This window comes from Anas platyrhynchos, chromosome 9 (assembly GCF_047663525.1).
Source record: "Anas platyrhynchos isolate ZD024472 breed Pekin duck chromosome 9, IASCAAS_PekinDuck_T2T, whole genome shotgun sequence".
Lineage (NCBI taxonomy): Eukaryota > Metazoa > Chordata > Aves > Anseriformes > Anatidae > Anas > Anas platyrhynchos.
The window spans coordinates 11340104-11361183 of record NC_092595.1 but is presented as its reverse complement, the minus strand read 5'-3'; the positions used below and the strand labels follow the sequence as shown (position 1 = coordinate 11361183).

At 49.6% G+C, this 21080-nt stretch overlaps 1 protein-coding gene across 9 annotated transcripts in view; it reads right to left on the bottom strand.

The window, feature by feature from the left end:
* Positions 1–8795: 8795 nt before the first annotated feature.
* Positions 8796–21080, bottom strand: part of TP63 (tumor protein p63) — a 154156-nt gene continuing 141871 nt past the window's right edge. For 8 of the 9 annotated variants that reach the window (XM_038183795.2, XM_038183798.2, XM_038183799.1 and 5 more), the window contains 4 exons: positions 15029–15186; positions 14061–14205; positions 13069–13162; positions 8796–11822 (listed from right to left, as the gene is read on the bottom strand). In XM_038183795.2, coding sequence (XP_038039723.1) covers positions 11526–11822; positions 13069–13162; positions 14061–14205; positions 15029–15186 — 694 coding nt within the window. In that variant the 3' untranslated portion in view covers positions 8796–11525. The remainder of the gene's footprint in view (positions 11823–13068; positions 13163–14060; positions 14206–15028; positions 15187–21080) is intronic. The other variant, XM_038183805.2, reaches the window with a different exon arrangement.

Genomic DNA, 21080 nt, shown 5'->3' with positions numbered 1-21080 from the left:
GGTGGTTTGGCAGCTCCAGCCCTCCCGAATCCTAGAAATGAAAGCAATTGCTCTGACGGCCATGAGACAGAAGGTGGAAAGAGCTGGAGATGCACCTCCAGTGCTTTAAGTGGGGTGTAGCAAAGGCTGGGAAGAAATTTTTTTTATGATCCCACTCATGGCTTTTAAAAGAGGACAATGTCCCCCCTTTGGGTTGTGCCCCAGCCCCGATGCAGGAGCTGAGTATGGAGCTGGCCACACTGGGATGTCCCCAAAAACCACCAGCAGTGACAGGCGCTCCCGCATGGCCCTGTACCCCCAAACCCCATCAGCCCAGGCACTATGGGGATGGGAGCCTGGTTCCGGGGGGGACACAGGGGTTGCCGCCACTGCCACGCAGGGGAAAACAACCCACCAGCATCTTAAAAGCAGGTCGGTGCCCCCAGGCTCCCGGGGGTTGTTTGTTCACCTCGTTTTGTTTCGACACCTCATGTGCGAGGCTGGGCGCTGGCATTTCACTGCTCCGATGGTGCCAGCGCTCAGATTGTTTCATTTGATTTGCCGGCCAAATTGGGTGGATGGGTGGAGACTGAATTTTCCCTTTATTTTTGTTTTCAAAAAACCCTTCTGGCCCTGGGTGAGGCAGGAGGAGCTGAGTGGTTTCATGTCTATCTGCTCCGTGACAGTTACCTGCCTACAGCTCCTCTGAGCACAGGGGCCGGGCAGGGAAAGCTCAGCCTCTCCACACAATGCTTTTTCCCCTTTTTTTTCCCTTTTTTCTCCCCCTCTCAAGAGCTCTGAAAGCAGCTCTAGTGTGCGCCTATCAGTTCTTGCTCTGCCAGATGGGTTTCCACAGCTGCAGGGAAGGACTTTGTCACCAAATGTCACTTTAGCCCTGAGGAGCTCTGAGCGAACAGCTTTACAACAGCCATCCCCACACCCAAGCGTGGTCCCCATGGGCAATTAGGGATGGGAAAAAGCATACAGGGATCTTTGCTTCGCTGTGCCCTGTGCTTCCCCAAGTATTGAACCCATATATTGCAGCAGCTCCACCAGCAAGTTCCTCCCCTTTTTGCTTGATTTTCTGCACTGGGAGCTGCAGCGTTAGCCCTGCAACCCGTGACTCCACTCTTCCAGTGCCTCGACGTGGCCTGGAGCTGTAGCAGCACCTCTTGGGAGGAATGAGCACAAAGCCACAAATCACATTGCTCTGGGAGCCCAACCAATCCATAATGGTTCCCCTTGAGGTGCGAGGCACTGCATCCTTTCTCCCTTTCCACGCTAATTACGCCGAAACAAAGGCGGGACGTGCAGTGCCAGGAGCATTCCCCAGGCAGCGAGTCCTCCACCCAGCAGGATTAGGTGGGAGCCCCGGTGGCATGCGCACAGCATGACGGCTCCTCTTGCTCAACCGCTGGCGCCACAAGACAAATGATAACAAACATCTCCTGCTCTCCTGATGGGCCCAGCAGCAAGAGAAAATTTTCCAGGTCAGAAGCTGCTGCTGGGCAGCCCGTGCCCCGGGTGGCGTGGCGGAGCTACCAGCCCTCAGCACCTCTTTGGACAGGCTGTGAGCACCACCTAACAGCAACGCCAGCACACGGTGCTGCTGCCTTGGGCTCTCCCCTGCTGCCTTCAGAGTGCAAAGTGCAGCTCGCTGCTGGCACATCCACCTGCCCAGGAGCCGGCACTGCTGCTGGTGCTTTCTTCAGGATATCTTAGTTTTAAGGAAAAAAAAAAAACAAGAGGACTCTTTGCTTCCTCTTCCCTCAGCAGCTGCACATCAGGCACCATGATGCTGGGGTGTGGTAGCTGTGATAATCAGGCACTTGTGGGCTAATCGGATCAATGGCCAGAGGGGTCAGGTGTAGGGCCTTTCTGCACCAGCCATAGGAGGGGAAAAAAAGCAGGGTGCTACATGGGAGCACAGGCCAGATCTGGAGCATCACACAGACCTTCGTCCTGGCTGGCAACCCCAGCCAGCATTGCTCCTCTCTCGCTCACAGCCAGCCAAAGCAGCATGAACGAAAAGGAAAACCTGGCCCAGGATGTCTGCCTGTATGAGTATAGACCATTTTCTGCAGCTCAGTTTTGGAGGTGTGAAGCAGAGCCCACGGTGCTGCAGCGTGTGCTCGGTGCCTTCCCAGCCCCTGTCTCTGGCCGGGCTTCATCCCCTGTGAAATGGCAGCAGCCCTGTGCTGCTTCCCGGCCAGGGGGGCACCACTACAAAACCATCAACCAAAAAAAAAAGTTAAAAAAAATAAAATTTCCATCATCTCTGTCTGCTCCTGAGGGGCCGCAAAGTGCCTTCATTTCCACTGCCCCACCTGCCCACCTCCATCTGCCTGCTGGCATCCCCAGAAGGGCTTTCGTTCGTGTCCAATTTCCTTACCTCCCAGGCAAGTCTGAAATAACCCCAGACAGCCACTGCCCATGGCCAGACCGTCCCTGACTTGTCTTAATTACTCTTTGCTAATAGCTTTCCCTTGGGTGAGACGATAAGGCCGGGTGGAAGGCGTTGCCCCATCCCCTGGCTGCGGCTGGCCGAGTCACCGCTGCCACGGCTGAGCAACCCCAGCACGTGGGTTCGGTGCGTGGGCTTTTACCGTAAGCCCTCAGCCTTCAGTGCAGGGCACAGCCCAGCTGGCTGGGAGCCGTGAAACACTGGCTTCCCGGTGCCCCTAAAACAGCAATGTCGAGTCAATAATTAAGCAGACATAAAGGGGGGAGTATACATTATAACAGAAGTAACCGTCTTGCTGCCTGGAGGACTTTATGCTGGAAGGAAGCTTTTCTGAAGGAGAGCAAAGTAAGGTCGCTGTGCCCTCAGCAACAGGCAGGCGCGGCCACAGGCTGCTCCCACCCAAACTAAGCCCTGCTCAGGGCTTAGCAAGGAGGTTGTGGCTTTGGGGCTGAGGTTACAGCCAAAACTCCAGCAGGGAAGGGATCGGCTCATGCGCACCAACGCTCAGGGCTGCTTGTTTGTTGGCGTGCAGGAGCCCTGCATCACCTTCAGAGGGCCAAACACAGGGAGAGGTGCTGGGCTTCGTGCCACCGGCACCTCGCCCTGTGTTGGATGTGACCCTCCAGCTCCTGTTTGGGTGAAGGACACCCCCATGACAACACTGGCAAGTACCTTCAGGTTGGCATCTCCTCCCCAGGCTCAGCACAGGTTGCTTGACCACGTCCTTGGCACAACGGGTGGATGCATTTATCTCGCATTTCTCCATGACGCATGGATAATTTGATGCAATTGTGCATCCACCCACACCTTTAATTAATCAAAGAGATTTTTTTTTTCTTCTTTTTTTCACGTAGGGCTGTGCAATATTTTGTTTCCTAACAGCCCTGCTCCAGAGGACTGGGATCTGTTGTAACATTTCTTACCCAATTGCAGCGCTGAGGGCTATGCAGCCAAGAAGTTGGATCACATGTGTAGAAATCTTCAGCATTGTCTCCAGAGGCGATTTCCAAGGAATCAGAAGCCAAATGAATCAGAAGCTCACAGAAGAACTGGGGGGGAGGGGGAGGAACACAACAAAAACATAAACAAAAACTAACCAAACAGAAAAAAAACAATAATCAGGCAAAAACAACTTCAGGAGGAAAATGGGAAGAAGTCAGCAGGTGTCCTGGGATGATGTTGAGGAAGGCCGGGAAAAAATGGAGGAAATCAGAGGCTCTCCTGGAAAATTAGAAAACACTGCTCTAGGGCATAGCTCAAAGCTCTTCTAAGGGATCTCCCCCAGCAGCTTCCCTTTCAGAGCTGCTCATCTTGCAGCTGCTGATGGGGCACAGAAAAGTGCAGCCATGGACAGAAGATGGCCAGGTATGACAGCACTAGGAAATGCTCAGACTGAAGGCTGAGAAGCTGAGAACAAACGCCTGACATCTGCATGTCCTCACCTTGCAGCTGAGCAGCCTGCTCACACCGTTGTGCACACCGGAGCGGTTTGGGCGCCCTTCCCTCGGGTCTCCCTGCAGGCCACAGCAGGGACCTGGAGGCCAGGGCACGGTTGAGCAAGAGGAGCAGCTTGGTGAGAGCAGGGAGCCCATGTGAGCTGAGCACCAGATCCTGCAGGAGCACTGCCAGCACATCCTCTCCATCTCCTTGTAAAACACCCCCATAGCAAAGCCCTGTGCTGCGGTGGGCACCTACCCACTGCTGGGGGCTGCGCTCACGTTTGCCCCCAGCCCTCCCAAAATTTTATGCGGTTCCAAAACAGGCAAGGTGAGCTTTCAAAGCACGCGCCAGCAAACTGAGCCGGTGCCAGCAGCCCCAGCGGGGAGCCCCGGGGGGCAGGCAGCACCCCGCGGAGCCGTGCAGGTGCACAGTGGGGTGCTGGGTGCCGCGGGCGGGTGGGCCCTGGCGGGGTGCCGGGCTCCCCACCCAGACTGGCTCAGCTGGCTCCTGCGGTGGCGTGGGAGCCCCGAGCCGGCCGCCGGTGCTGCAGCCAGGTGCTGCAGTGGGAGTTCCTGGCTGCGGCGTGCGCTCGCTGCAAAATAGCTGGTGGTGTTTTCTCAGCTGGAGGAGATGCGTATCGCTGGGGCAGCGAGGACTTTTTTGCATTTTTGCAGCCGAGGTGCTGCGTGCGTGGAGGGAAGGTGGAGCGCGTCTTGCCCTCAGGCCAGGCACGCAGCGTGCTGCTGCAGGCTGGCCGGGGCTGCGGGGTGATGCTGCACCGGGGAGCCACGCGGGGCTGCTTCCCTCCAAAGGCAGCTCCAAGCAGAGGTTTTTGTCAAGCCAGGGCACAGCTTTAGCCTTTTGACACCCAAGATCTGCCTGGCATGAGGGCATTCGGCCCTGCTGCTTTGGCAGGGGACAGGTTCAGAGCTTCGCCTTCTGCCTTTCCCACTGGTGCCAGTGCTGCCTGGCACGGGCACTGCTCTGGGGGATCCCTGGGTGCACAGCAAAGGGCAGGAGAGCAGCACCTTTCCCCAGGTGCAGCTACAACAAATGCTCCCCCAAAACCCCCACAGGTCACTCGTTTATCCAAGCCATGCAAAATGAATATCCAAGAGGCACCGAAACAGCTCCCGCGCGTGGGATGGGTTTTGTGAGTGTGTGTCAAAATTAAAAAAAATAATAATAATAATAAAAAAAAATGCAGTTCTGCAAAACTCGGCCACGCTGCTCGCAGAGGAGCAGCCGGGGGGGCACAGCGGCTCCGAGGTGGGGGCTGCAGCCCCGTCCGTGCTGCTGCGGCCCCGGGGAGCCCGGAGCGCGGCCCCGGCAGAGGGCAGTGGTGCCCGCCCGCTGCGCTCCGCTCCTCTCCGAGGAAGCCCCTGCGACAAAGGAGATGAGGAATGCGGGAGCGAGCTCCCCTCGTCTCTCTCTCTCTTTTTTTTTTTTTTCTATTTGTTTAATTAAAAAAATATATATATATTTTCACTTCTGCTGCTAGATATTCATTTCGAGAGTACTGGCTGTAAAAATACAATATTAAAAGCACCAGCTCTTACCCAGGTCTCCCAATATATATATATATTTTTTTTTTCTCTCTATTTTTTCATTTTCAGCTCCTGCACCGGTTTCTTCTCTGCACGTGGAGCCCCGCAGCCAGCTGCTTGCCTGGCACACGGCTCTGCCATGGGAGCTTCTCTGGCAGAGCAGCCCCGAGCCTCAGGAACCCAGCAAAGCTGATTGCAGGGACAGAGCCATCCTGCTTAATATTAACAAACAAACTTCATCTTCCCTTGACCTTTATGCAGGCAATAATGAGACCACATCTTCCAGGGCATGATTCAGAGTGGGAAGTTAATATGTTCTGAATGGCTCCCCGGGGACTTTCTTGCCACTGATGATGCAGGGAGCCTAATCTCCTACCCTAGGCAGTTGGGAGAGACAATGTAAGCATCTCCCTTGTATGCTGTAATGGTTGGTATCAGCCCAGCTGCCTGTGAGTAATTGCTGAGCATGCCAGAAGGCACCCACCTCATGTTGGAGCACGCATCCCCACCGTCGGGGGAAGTGGCACAGCCAAAAAAGCCGCTGGCTGCAGTGCCTGTGTTGGTGCTGAATGCAAAGAGCCGTGCACTGCAGTGGAAGTGAGAAAAAAAAAAAACAAAAACAAAAAACAGATGAATGCTGCATGAAGACCCTCCCCAAAAACTTAGAGCTTTCAGGCCAAAATCCAGATACCCGTGGGCTGTGTCAGGTGTTGCTGGGGCAGTGGGGTGATGCCCTTTGGCTTCGGTGCTGCAGGCACCCGATGGCCGCACGCTGGCCCCAGGCTGCCCCGTGGTGCTCACTGTGCCCCAGGGGCAGGCAGATGCAGCCCCCCAAGCTGTGTGTCTCCTGCCCCTTCCCCTCACACCCCCCAGCAGCTTTTCCTTTACTCTCCCCCAGTCACAGGCATCTGGCTTGCTTCATGCAGGCAGAGCTGACGGCTCCTGAAACACAACGCACGAGTCTGTGGGAGTGTTTACAAGGAAGTCAAAGCATTTTAACAAAACCAGCTGCCCCTTCCTCCCCCCAGAAAGGAATCGGACCGGCACACGTCTGTGGGGATCCCAATTGCCGAGCTGGGGCAGCACCCGGCTGTGCTCACCCAGCAGCTGGGCATGGCGCAGTGGGCAGCACCCACAGGCAGGCGCAGGGGGCTGTGGAGAGGATCCAGGCCCCACTACAAGAAACCCATGCATGTAAACACACACAGGTACACAAAGCCAAAACCACCCAGGCCCACAGAGCTGATATTAACGGCTTGTGCTCAAGGGATAACATATCTAACCCAGAGAGCATGCGCATACAAAGAAGAGGGACCAGCATATGTGGCCCTGAACGGGACAGCAAAGTTGCAGCAAAGGGTAACTGCCATACACCTGAGTAAAATATTGGCACTTCATTCCTAAGGAAGAAAGCTGGGAGAAGGCTGAACTAGTCCTTGCCGACAAAGTGTACAGATTAGTTTCCTTCACATTCATCTGACCTTCACAGCCAATGTATCCGAGCCTCAACAAAATGGCTCCAAAACTCCGGCCTCCTCCCTCTGCTGTGTGCTTGGGAAGTCAATTCCCAGCTCTTATGGATCACAGAGAGCCAGAACATCCCAGGCCTCAGGCCCCACCAGCTCCAGCCTGGCTGCCAGGCGGGGCTGTAGGGCCCAAACTGGCTAGCTTCAGTGTGCTTAGGAAACTTCATACCTGCATATGAGTTATCTCATTATCCAAAGACAAGATTCCAACAGGAACATGTGGAGGATGAAAGGGAGAGCACTAGCTTGGGATTCCTCTGCACCAAAACCATTGCTCTCATATAAGCAACGCAGAAGTTTCTAATCTAGCAATGGTTCACAGCAGACGGCTATTGCAATCGTCAGCAAACATGTTTCAAGCCTATCTGGTTAATGGAAACTGAAATCTTATTTTACCTGATTCAGTTTGCTCATCTAGAGGCAAGGAGCCCATCAGCTGAAACAGCAAGTTCTGGCAGTCATCGTAGCAGCACTTCTCTCTTTGAGGGGAGCATATTAGTTTTTAATAGCACTTTCAAGCAATCCCTGCCTATCCAAGTGGAACAAGGGCAATGATGCCTCCAGCTAGCGATAGCCAGAGACAAGAGCTTCTCTAAGCCTTTGGCCAAAGGGAAAAGCAGCAGCGACCAGAACCAAAGAAATGAGGCAGGCATTCCCTGCCTTGATGGTCAATGTGAAAGTAACTCCCAAGAGAAGCGATGGCATTTTCCTCTTTTAAGGTGTTCATGAGTTTTTCCCTGACTTTTTAGTGCCTTCCTGAGCCTTTTCCCCCAGCCACAACCTTAGGAAAGCTGTAGGAGGCAGACATTGGTTTTATACAGACACCACTGATGAAGCTGGGCCATTAAGGCAACGGCCCATCAGACTGAAGCAGTACAGCCAGGAGGAACTAAGATACAAAGAAAAGGGCAAAAGGTAGAAGAGAAGATGCATGTAGTGATGCATGGGGTCTTTGATGTAAGCTAGGCATGAAGGACAAGCATCCCCAAACTCCAAGGGTGGTGCTGGATGTGGCAGTGTGAGGCTATTTCACAAATAGGGAGCAGGGAAAAGGGTAGTACTGCCCCTGTTTGCCCAAAGCCCAAATTCTCTTCTCCCCACCCCACGGGCACACAGCCTTGCCATGTTTGAGGAGGATTTTAAATATAAAGCATTTCCCCATACCCTGCTCAAAAACAGAAAAAGGGTGAAAGGGGGAAGAAAAAAAAAAAAAAAAAAAGAAGGAACTATGCAAATAATCCACAAGCCAGAAGCCTCTACCTTTCAGGGAAAGGCTTACAGGGGTCAACCATGCAATGTGCCAGAAACTTGACAGATGTGGATGTGATGACACTTTGTAACATGCCCATGCAACATGGATGATACAGAAATATGAAAGGTCTCCCTGTTGAATGGGAAAGGTTTTTTAATAAACAAGAAGTGGAAGCTGAAGCAAGAAATTCAGGCAACCTCAATTTTAATGGTGAACATGAAGCCAGTTCTCAAGGGGAGTACACAGAGAGGGGATTTTCCCTCTCCCCAGTCTTTGCAGAAAGACAGACACCTTTCTGGAAGACAGACTGAGTGTGCAACTTAATGGACCTAAGGTGGGACTGCATGAAATTTAACAGCCACGGGATCAGCTGCAGGTCACAGCAGCCAAACCACTGCCGCCTCAGCCTCTGTGTTGGGTCAAGGTACAGCTGCAAAAGAGGTGACTGGAGAGCATCTAAGGTGATTAGACAAACACACACATGCAGAGGTGATGCTAGACCCCGCTGCTCAGAGCAATAAGCAGCAGCAAAGGCTCCTGCTCGTTTCCAAGGCGGCGCACAGGCAAGAAAGGAAGCTGTTCAGGAATTCAGCATCATTTTCAGTCCGGCTTTTATTTTCATCGACTTCAACAACAGGGTGTTCCAAAACACACACAAATCCTGGTGCAGGCAACACTGTCATTGCTACAAGCATTGGTAGATCCTCAGCTCAATTAACCCACGGGCTTTGAAGTATCAAAACAAAACAACAACAACAAAAATAATCACAGCTCTACAGGGGAGGGTAAAAGCTACAGCTGTTCAAACTCACGTGAAGAATCCCAGTTACACATAAGTGCACTCTGTAGTGGTATACAGTGGAAAGAAGGTTTTCACAGCATATATTTTAGTCACTAGTGATGTAGCAGAAAAGCTCCATCTTACTGCTGAGTTGAAAAGCAGATACTAATGTTCTTGCGCCCAGACTCTGGGCACGGCATTAACTGCATTAACCTTGGTAGTCAGAAGCTTCCTAGTTCCTAGAACGAAGGTCATGAAGGCATCAATATTTGTACAGTACTGAAGCAGCTCAGAAGGATTACACAATGGAGATGCAAAACCACGGAGGTGAGAAGGGCGCAACCCAGCTCACCTCCAGGACCTTGCAGAGTACCCGCACTAACACTTTCCCCACGCTAACACTGCCCTGCTGAATGAATTCTTGCATTGAGTCAAGAGCAGGCTGACTCGCTCCTTTTGTAGCATACTAGAATAATAAAAAAAAAAAAGACATAGTAAGTTTTCACACTGAGCATGTTAAATACTTTGAAATCTAGGACGCTGCTCTTTGAAGTGTTACAAAACAAAATGATAAAACAGGCTTTCGGTACCTGCCCCCTCCCCTCAACTGCAAAGTAACACGGGAATCTCAGTATGAAAAAATACAAATATATTTGTCCAGTGACGACGCCATTTGTTACACAGTATACGGTAAGCATTCTGCATAAAAATAATAATTAAAAAAAACAGAAAAACAAAAAACATTTTAACGTGGTTCTGTCAGACCCAGTAGCCCAAGAAGAAATAAAAATTTGCATGTTATGCTGTAGGAAACAAAAATTACACATACAAAAAAATATATATACACACTTTACAAGGTAACCATCTTACATTACCGCTCAGAGCTATCCAAAATAGGCTTGCACAGTTACCTAAAGGCAGTCTTTGAATGCAACCTGGCACAATGGACAGATGGAGGAGGATGCTAACAGTGTTGATTACGTGAAATAAGAGGCACACAGCAGGGCCCAGAAGACAGCCACTGCATTGAAACAAGATTATTTGGTTGTAGCAAGGTACGATGACAAGTCCTTTAAAAGCTGCTTCTTCCATCTTTCTCCAGTAAAAAAACAAAGCCAGGCTTACTGTTAACAGCAAAAGCCAACCTGAAAGCAGCAGTCCTGAGCCAAGCCCCTTGCTTTAGTTTTTCCAGTCGCACTACCTTGGCCAACGTAAATGTGAAAATGTTCAGTTACTTGTCCACAGTATCACTGGCAGTCAGAGGAAATGCCTCAGAGCACAGCTGCTGTTCAACCAATGAAGCAAAAATAACAGAAAACTCATTTTTTTCATGTAAACAGGATTTCTGCAGTAGCAACACTCATACTACCACAGAACTGGTGCTTGTTCTGAGGCTGCTGGAAAACGCATATTACGTGTATTTTTTACTCTGCACTTTTTGTTGCTCGTTATTTAGTCTATAGTCCCCAGCAACAAAATAACACATTCCAGGCTACTACAGGCATGTCTAAAGACAGCTCTACTTTAATTAACCAATCTAACAGTCTAAATAAAGAATTGCCTGGGTTCTGGGTAGCTGAAGCCCTACAAATCAGTGTGCAGCTCCCAGTAAGTCCTCTGGTCGGAAGACAGGCAGGCAAACCCTTGTGCTAAACTAACCAGGCGGCATATGTGGCAAAGCCTAATTCTCTAGCTTAAGTTTCAGTAGTAGTACAGAGTGGCTAATGTTGGGTGGGGGACAAGAGTCAGAATTACTGACAAGTGTCAGAATCACTTATGGCTGTATCGGCATTTATATCCTGACCAAAGCAAACCAGGATATACAAGTAGAGCGTACATTCAAAATGAGAAGAGAAACCAGGTTTGTTTTTCCCCTATAGAATGCAAAGGAAAAGGAAAAAGAGGGTTGCAGGTGGCCATAAGCTCTGGCCTGTCCAGCAAAGTGCATGTGCTGTCTCCGCTGGAGAATAGTACACATGAACAGAGCGCTCAGCTCTGGGGGAAGAGGCTGTTTAAGTGCAACATTCAGCAGACCAATTCCCATTTGTTTTTCAGATGAACTGTTGGTTTGGTGGCTTTGGGTATTGATTTTTACTTTTTTGGTTTTGGCTTTAAAAAAAAAAAAAACATTTAAACCTTCCTGCTTTTCAAAGTGGGATTGCTGGATGAGAGAGAGAGTTTGCAGGTCAGGACACCCACAAGGCGTGTGAGGATTCAAAAAGTCAAGAAAAGAAGCCCTCTCCCCAAAGGAAAACACGAAACAAGGACAACGCCTTCTCGAGAAGGCCAACGAACGGCTTTCAAGGAAACGTCACCCGCCTTCCCCCTTCGCTCAGCTCCTCCTCTTGCAAGAGCTGGGGTGGAGGCTGCGGTCCAGGAGCATGGTCTGGACAGCGCCAAGGGCATAACTAGCACGAGCGAGCAAGGAGGCTCCCTCCGCCCTTCGTCCGGGGGTGCAGTACCAAGCAGAAGGGAAGACAAAACGAAGGGCTGAGCAGTTTGTGGCTGAGGCGGGGCGGAGCGGGGTCTGCGGAGCTCACTCCCCTTCCTCCTTGATGCGTTGCTGTTTGTTGCGCCGGGCATCCATGTCGAAGTTGAAGTCGTTCCACTCGTCGCGGGGTGGGAAGGAAATGGTCTGCCGGAGCGTGAAGCGGACCGCGTCGATGACCCGCTCCCCACGGGTCTCGCTGGAGCCCACGCTGACAGTGGAGGCGCCGCTGGGGGTACGCAGGAGGTGGGGAGGGGAGGAGAAGTCATGGAGCTGCCGGTGGTCCAGGATGCCCTTCCAGATGGCATGGCGGAACTGCTCCGGGATCTTGAGGCTCACCAGATCCTGCAAGGCAAGGAACAGGGCTTAACGGGGCAATCCCTGGGCAATCCAGGGGGTCTGGGCTCCGGTAGAAGCAGCCTCTGGGCCACCCTGCAAATGCTTAATTATTAACCCACGGTGGCTGTGATGCACTACAGAAGACAAGCCACTGATCCTGAAGGTGGTGGTTCACTGGCTCACCACTCCTGAACAAGTATGTGTAGCTGAGAGGCAGCAAGGACTGATGACACAAGGTCCCTTTGGAAGTGACACATTCATGCATAAGATATGATGACCTAAAGCTAGAAGTTTAACTGGACTGCAAGGCCTCCAAAACTCCTTTGAAGAGTTCTACTGGTTGTCTGTGGAGGGGGATGCTGGACTGCAGAAGTTCAACAGCTTTGAAAAGTTCACTGTTCATTTAAAAGCCTGCAAGAGGATTTTAGAATTAAAGTTTTGGCTCCAATATTCAAAGATCTGGGTCTGACTCTACAGAAACTGCCTAAATGACTTGAACAAACAAAAGTTTAAGACAGAAACCTAAGCTTGTAACATTTGGATTTTGAGGCCCCATCAACCTCTGCGGGTACTGTACTCGAGGGCAGCCTTACCTAACTCTGGGAAATGTGACATTGGCTTTTGAAAACAAGTTAGCAACCAGCTTTGGTTAATGTGGGTCAGCTTTTCTAATTAGAGTATCAGCAGAAGGAAGGCAGCCCAGCCTAGGAAGCATCACAGCCTTGCAAAGTCTTGGGGCAGAAAAGGGAGAGCCAATCTCTGGAGAGCAGCAGCACAGGATAGAAGGGAGCAACCCTGCAGCAACAGCCATGCAAGAGAAAAGGCAGCTGGGCCAAGACATCAGTGGCAAGGGAAGATTGTTAAGGTAAGTCCAGAAAACAGAAGCAGGGAGGGGAAAAACGCAGACCACTTCTGGACAGCCTACTTGTCTGCAGGCGAGTGAGGTGTTTCAGAGGAGCATAAACTGAAACCAAGCCTTGCAGATTTAACAGGCGTGTGGGCTGGGGCCACTTTGGGGACTAAAAAGGACAGCAGTGGGGAGGGGGAGATGCACTTTCTCTGTGCCAGGCAAGGTAGTTACAACCACCAACTGGCACCGAGTCCAGCCTCTACACCTCCCAGTAAGTTTTCTGTGGTGTGCAACAGCCTTAAATCAAACTAATCACATAAAAAAAATACTGAGTCTGGATTTGACCTGTTTCTACAGCAGGGCCAAGGCTGCAAACAAAGGAAATGGTGAGGAGTTACTTACATCCATGGAGTAATGCTCAATCTGATAGATGGTGGTCAGCCCCTGGGTCGTGAAATAATCCACACAGGATGAGCAGCCCAACCTCGCTAAGAAGCTGCAGAGGAGGAAGGAAGGAAGGAGAGAGAAAAAAGGATCACCCTGGCTGCAACAGCCCAAACCACAGAAAAACCAAACACTAAGCCAACCTGCAGCAACAGAAAATGAAGCTTTTACCCTTGGCTTGACCTCCTCCAAGACATCCCAGGCCAGCAAGCCACATCGCTGCCACACCAAACAAATGAGGGAGTCCTTCAAGCTTGGCTCCTAGTAGACAACCCTCATGGCAGCACCTTGCCTTAGCCGAAAGCTGGTGCTGCATCCCAGATGTCAGGGCAGGAAGGCTCCCAAAGACCTTCTTGCCAGGTTGACCCAGAACGTAGCTGAGCCCATGGCAGCATGCCACATAGACAGAGGGCTTCACCAAGGCGGTTGGTCTGGGGCTCAGACACATCATGCACCCACAGTACTTCAAATCATCACGTTCCTCTCTAAGTATAAAGGATCGTGGGGAGCATTTTTCAACCTGTTTGACTTCATGGAGGGCAGACGAGCTGCATCTCTAGGGAGGCTGGTTGTACTTCTGACCCCAGCCACAGCTTGCTGCATGGCCACAGAAGAAAAAAATACAAGTGTCAGTATAAAAAAAAATAGAAAAAAATCTGCAGGACTCCCTGGCTTATTTCAGGGTGCCCTCTGCTCCACCAGTCCAGCAGATGCTGTATCCCTTGGCTTTCTTGCAGTCCTACTGTCCCTGTTTCTCTCAGCTGCTCAGAGGTGGGGGGTTGAGGCTCAGGGCCCAGAGGGTGGCCCAGCCTCAGGCCTGCCAAAGCCCACTGGATGCAGAACTCCAGGAAAACGGGGTGAGGGACCTGGCAGGGGCTACTCAGGCTCCCGGCACGAGGCCTCTGCTCCCCATGGGTAGGAGATGTGCTGGGAAGCCTGCTCCTGCTCACCTGACAATGCTGCAGTCTGTGGGGTATGGAGGAGGGGGAGTGCAGTGGGACGTTGAAGGCATGGAGAGGGGAGGAGGCAGCGCCTGCGTGGGGCTGAGGCCATTCATGTCGCCGGTCATGGCCATGTGGGTGCCCATCATGGGAACTGGAGGAGAGAAGGAGGAGCACATTGTTACCGAGGCATCCCTGCACCTCGCCTCACCCCCAGCACAGCGCAGCCCACAACCCAAGCAGCCTTAAACCCTCACACAGAGGAAGCTCACAAGGAATTTAAGGCAGGGCCCCAATGACTGCACAAGGACCAGATGACAGACAGTCCTGCAGGAGCTCTCCCCTTGCCGAAGCCGCTGCTGGCAGCGCTGCCTCTGCATCACCTTCCCTTACAAACAGGCTCTGTAGAAACCTAAGCAAGCTGTGGGCATCTCATCTTTCCCTGCTGCAGGAAAGGAGCAGGACTGAGCCAGCAGAGTAACCCAATACAGAAGCCAAACAGCTTTGTTTTCAGAGACACTGAGCACCCGAAGGGGATCAGCAACAGGTGTGGGCGAGAGCCCAGCGCTTTTGAAATTAAAAAAAAGCAGCACTTCTTAGCCCCCAGAACCATGTCTGTCATCCTGGATTTACAGGGCTGCTGGGCACTCTTCAGCAGCCAGGAGGAAACAGGTTACAGAGCTGGGAGCTGCAGACGTTTCCTTTGAAACTAAGAAGCGTCTTAATTGAAATGAAAGAAAGTTTGCCAGTGTTTCCATCTCCTCTGCTGGGAAGGTCTTTAAAGACAGACAACAGTGCTGCCAGCCAGATTTGCAGCGTGAAGGAGCTCTGTTCACCCCTGTGAGGCTCAGAGAAGGATGCTGAAGCCCGGAGAAGACTTGCCCCATGGCACAACAGCACCTCAGAAATGTCCAGTCTCCTTCCCCAGACCAGCAAGGAGCATGCATGGAACAGAAGAAGGAGCAAGGGTTTCTTACTGTTGGTTCCCATGCCGTCAGGGATGGTGGTTGGGGTCAGGGCATTGCGCTGCTGGGGGTTAATGAGCTGGCTGACCGAGGGCAGCTTGTTCATGCTGTTCATTTTGCTGAGCGGCGGCGAGTTGGAGCCATAGGACGACTGTGACTGCATGGAGGTCCTGCAAAGCAAGGAGATGTTACAACAGGAATCACAGCATTTGATTAACAGTGCACATCCAAGGGGATACACGTTTTGTTTGTAGCAGGGTGAGGTCCTGCTAGCAAAGTCACCGACACTGTGGGAATGCTGCAGCTAAAGATCATCAGCGAGAGTTAACATGAACTAAGCATTTTCCCCACATATTCTAGGAATTTGAAGAAACAACGGTGCAATGCTGAAGAAAAAGGGCAGCTTTGCTTTTGGCTCAGATTTTGTATTTAAAGAAAAGTTTCTACATTACTTTTTCAGTTGAAGAGAATATCCCCAAAGCCACCACACAGCTGCCAGGGCTTGGAAAAATGTTTTTCAAGCTCTCTTTGTGGTCAAATGTTTTTTTCCTAAGAACAAGAACTAAAAAAAGCTATCTCAAACCATCCTAACTACCCCTAAATCTGACGGCAGTAGCATTTTCAGATCAAGACACGTTTATCACCTTGGTTCCTCCAAAATTCAATTTTTCATGTAATCAGGCTGTTATCATGTCTATATGAAACCAGAAGACAGACTCCACACACCTTAGGGAATGGACACCTAGATGCAACTTTTGTTGGCATTAAAAAACCTGGTATCCAGACCTCCAGACCCCACAGGCTGCTTGCAGAGAGTATCAGATTCCTGTAACTTTCCAACAACACCGTTGACCTCCCTCAAGTCCAGACAACCCCCAGCACCATCCCGCATACCCCCGAACTGGGCCAGAGACTTGCTGGCAAGCTCATCCCTCCCCAGCCCCGATGGTCCCAGCTGCAATCCCACCTCGTAAGCGATCCGGAGCATGAAAACTGGGCTGCTTCTGAACGGCAGCCCAGCTCCGAGCTCAAGTTACGGCTGCGGCATCCCATTTGGAGTGGGGTCTTAGTCGGAATATGCAGAACATGACCATTAGAGCCCAACAGCACGCTTGGCAGGGCGCTGCTGGGCTGCAGGAGAGCAGGTTCTCTCTCTGCACACCAAGGGAGCTCACAAGACTGGGCAAAGACACTCAGGAAGCGGGCACGCTTCCCAAACACGACATAACCCTTGCACAAGCCTCCTTGCTGGGCTTGCAAGGAGCCCAGCGCCCATCTGGCCATACCAGAGTGACCCCGTGGTGAGTGAGAAAGGGCACATTCCCATCTGATTCCCCATTGAGAAACTCGTTCGTCTGGGTCTAACTGGCTACGCCAATTCCTGGGAACTGGCTCTCCTTCTATGCAAAGGGAATAGTTATTAAAATAAGCAAAGTGTAAAGGAAAGAAAAGGCTTATTCTTGGGTAATTTATTAAAACCTTCAGCACTCAAGGTCAAGTTCCATACAATTACATCGTCTCCAGCTTCCTGCACTTTTTAAAACTTGTAACGTTGGGTGGAGAAACATCTATGCTAACAGGCTTGAATATCTAAGGCCCCGAAGAAATGTTACTTAATTACACAATTACAGGAGGTGCAGAAGGGTGTGAACTGTCCTTTGGCAGTGAAGATGCAGGACAAGATCCAGCAAACTTCATAGACTCAAGGAAGTGGAAAGCAGAAGCAGCTTCGCAAATTAATATTAATGATGGCAGCAACTCCCAGGGGGAAGTGAAACTGAGCCACGAAGTTCAGGCCCAGCTTTTCAGAGCGAAGGGAATTATTCAGATCGGAGGTTTCACTTCAGCAATTATAAAAGTTGAGGCCAGTCGTAAGATTCGAGTCAGACGGACACTAGCCTTAAGAGACCTCTAGATTTCGGACTAGAGTTAATAATTCTGCTTTGCAAGTTCAGGAACCTAGACTAACTGAGCTTCAGCTGAAATTCATACACACCTGAAGAAGTCCCTTAGGGCAAAATCTGCATGCCATGCAAGTGGGGAGGTCACCGTGTACAACAGCCTCCACAGTGAAATTCCAAATGAAACCAACAAAGGCTTCCCAAAAGAGATTTATTTTCACTATTTAAGTTCAGAGCAGGTTTTATTTTAGAGAGCTCATGGCTCTAAACACTTTTTTTTTGGATACCTGTCAGTACAAAACAAGGTTCTGCAAGAAGGTCAGTAGTGGGCCTAATTTTTCTCTCAATGCCACCAAGAATGATCTCAACAAAACTAGTTATGCTCCTGCAGAACACTGGGGGAAAAAAAGTGAACAAGAGCCAAAAGCACCCTGTGGAATACGAAAAAAATACATACTTCCACTTACAGCTTAAGGACTCCATTCTCATCTCTTTCGTACTCATAAGAATCAAGATTAGCTCTATTAAGACAATTAAACTCATGTCAATGAAACAGGACAGAAACAAAAGCATTTTTCTTTATACCCATAATCTTTTATGCTGAACTATTCAGTCACATAAGCAGACATGAAAGGTCTAGATAAAGCCATTTAGCCAAAGAAAAGTCCCAAGATAAACCAAGATGCAAAATTTTATTCAAAATTAATGTCACACATCAATATAGCAACAGCCTCAGAAACACAAGAAAATGTTTTTGGTATTAAACACACAGACTACATGGTGTTTTGAGGATTCATTTAAAATATATTGCTTTTTTCTTTTTTTTTTTTAAAAAACAGGTATTATAAGAATGTCATGCACAGTGATTTTCATTAAAATTATACTTACTATATCTCAAGAAAGATTAGAAGTAGGAGCATTACCATTTCTTTGATATCAATGCCAGCAAAACACATTTTAATATCAAGGTATAAGGACTTCAATTAAGAGACTATTATGCTTCTTGGAACAGTCTGATACAAAAGGCACTGAGTCACATTCTGCAACTGATTTTTCTCTCTTCAAGAGGCTATGTAATTATTTAGCCAATAACATTTGTAGTTATGCAAGCTCATATGAGGGCAATCAACTCTCACGCTTCAAGGCATATACTGATCATCTCAAGAGGTCAGGAAGGAACTTACTCTCTCCCACATATGAAGCACAGTTCAGTTCACAGGTTACCTTATATAAATCTGTGTTTTCCCAGCTCACTGGATACCAGCCCTGCACCAGAGGTAGAAAACTGCTTGGATAGACCAATTACCTGATTCAGTAGACAAGTCCTTGAGTCCTCATTCACATTAGATGAGCACACCATAATGTAAGCAGTCTTTATGCAAATGACGAAGGTTCAGTAAGTGCAGGAGTAGAGCAGCTCAGGGTTGGAGAGTTCAAGATCTCACCCGAGCCCCTGTGCCTATGGCTTGCTATCCCTGAAAACTTAAGAGCTAGTTGCAATGCAGAGACCGAGGAAGAATTGAAGCTGCTCAGTTCTGGGCCTGCTTTTCCTTACAGCGGCCAGAGCAAGTGCATCAAGGTTTACATGGCAAGTTCATACATGGTCTATATGCCCAGTGGCAATTCTTTTTCAAGTAAGGTTGCCTACTGCATTGCATAACTCTGGGATGTCACTGATGCACTCCAGTAATGGCACAGAAGGGACAGATGATGCTCGGCTGCACTCATCACTTAGAGCTCATGAAACCAGACACTAAAAAGCAACACTAAAAAGCAACACTAAAAAGCAGAGAGATGCCTTTGCTCTCCACATCTCAAAAAGCTGCAGTTCTGTAACTACCAATAGTGCATCTTTTCAATTGCTCAAGTGATCTGTGTGCTTGGTAGCCAGCTGGGAGCATGGAAAGGAGGAGCTCTGATGATGGTCACTAGGCAGGCACCAGCTACAGCACCCGGCAAATGGTAGAAATAATTCCCTTTACATTTCAGGTACGGGAATTTCCCAAGGCAAACAGTGAATGAAGCTTACCCTTCAGGGAATAAAGTTATGATACAGGGAGCAGACATACATTGACTAGTTGATAAAGACTGATACAGCCTGGGTGACTGCTAAGGACCACTTAATCCACTCAGTTATTCCTTGAAAGGAAAGAGGTTTACTTTTTTGAAGCACCAGAGATGAAGGATCAAAAGACAGTTGAAGGCTGGTGGCATTTTTCCCCCAGCTGCAGAGGACAGACTAAAAGGCAACTCTAACTCTTCCAGCTCCAGGTTACTTAATGGAAAAAGCTACACTTTCAGATAATCACCTAGTAGCTGAAGAGGAAACTGAGTCGCCATTAAGACCATTTTCATAAACATCCTCTTAAAAGTAAAGAATACAAATAGGAAAGACATCCCAGAGGACAGTGGGATCCAAATAATTCAATTGCTTGTTTGGAAATCCCAGGTGCTGCATTGCCCACAATGGTACACAAGAATTCCCACAGGTCAGACCACAGGACAACTGGAACATGAGCTGGGATCTCCTGATGAGGGGCTGTGGGTGCCTCACACCTCCTGATGGTTTGCTTCCTCAAACTGTCTAGTGGGCAGGCCCTGGAGTAGAGTTCTGATTGACATTAGCGTACCCCTATCCCAGTATTTCCATATTGGCATCCCCAAGCAGACAAAACCAAGATCCAGTGACGAACTTGTGCTGGAAAGACAGACTGATATTGCCAAACATAATCCCACATTTACGTTGCAGTTGAGGTTCAGATTCCCAGCTCCCACATGGAAAGGAGGGGTATTGCCTTTCTTCTCCCAAATAAAAAGGCACAGTAGTATCTTTTCTGTGATCTTGAAACTCTTCCTAGAGTTTCCAGACAAAGTAAAGAGGCACTTGATTTGTCTAACTTTACACGAGGAACATTGGTAGAACTGCAACTCTATGAATAGTCACTGCTAGCATTTACTTCACTATTTATATTTAATCACATTTCCGGGGGGCTCTTCTGCATCAGCCCTCCCCTATGGTAGAACAGGTCTTGTTAAGACAATGCAGGAGATATCCAGAGATGGAATACAGCTCTCAAGAGATTTCAGTGCGAGTCATCACCTGCTCAGATCACAGCTCTGCTGCCTGGAAGCAGATGATGTGATGTTCAGAGATAAGAGTCTTCTCCCACTGCATCAGGCATTCTTTCCTTGGTGGGTGGCCAGGAGGCCCGCTCTGCATTGGAAGGCACCTCCTCTTCAGGCTGTGCCTAACCACAAGTGTGTCAGTGCTTGGTATGCACCTGCTCCAAACAAATCCAGCATCAGTTGAGCTGCAGGCATACAGGTCCCCATTAGCATCGATTCAGCCACCGACTTGCTATTCTCATGGGCTACTGATCGCTGGCATTTGTGTCTGAGCTCTGCTCCCCAACCACTGCTGATCTGGGCAAACACCAGCATGCAGGGAGCACCTTTCAATAAGTTCTTCATATTTCTATCTCCCACAGCCATGAACAGCAGCGGGTTCCCCCAGGAAAGATGCCACTGCCTGAGAACATAAGTCAAAGTACACTTCTCTACCAGCATTAGCTGTTGGTTTTCATGTGAAGACAAGCCACAGCAAGCAGCATCTTGGCAGCTCCTTCCCCAGCTCCAGTATGTGCTCCTCGAGCCACAATCAGCGATGCCAGTTTAATTCCATAGTGTGTTACTTGCCTGTTCATCATTCTTCCTTCATGCTGATCTGGGGTTGACACTTAGAGATGAAGCTTCTAAAGGATGCAAATCCACCTTGTCAAGCCCCATTACAAACAACTTTCAGAGGCAGAGTCTGACACAAGCAGTGCGAGGATTTACAAGCCCTTGCTGAGAAAGTCTCCTGCACAGGAATTGCTAAACCAGTCTATTTATGGACACAAAAAGCAAGAACAATGGCCACTGACTGCAAGATTAATGGACAAGATGGGCATGGCTTAAGGCCACTTGGCTGAGTCAACTGCAACATATGCTGGCACTGCTTGCCTTTGAACTGAGGTCTGTAGTGACTGGGTAAAATGTAATAGGCTTAATGCGTGCTCCAAAGCAATATGGTGCAAAGTCAGACACCGTCATTCAGTCTTCCCTACAATTTTGATGCATTTTAGATCAGACCTTTTATGATTAGAAATAAAGGGAAACAATTC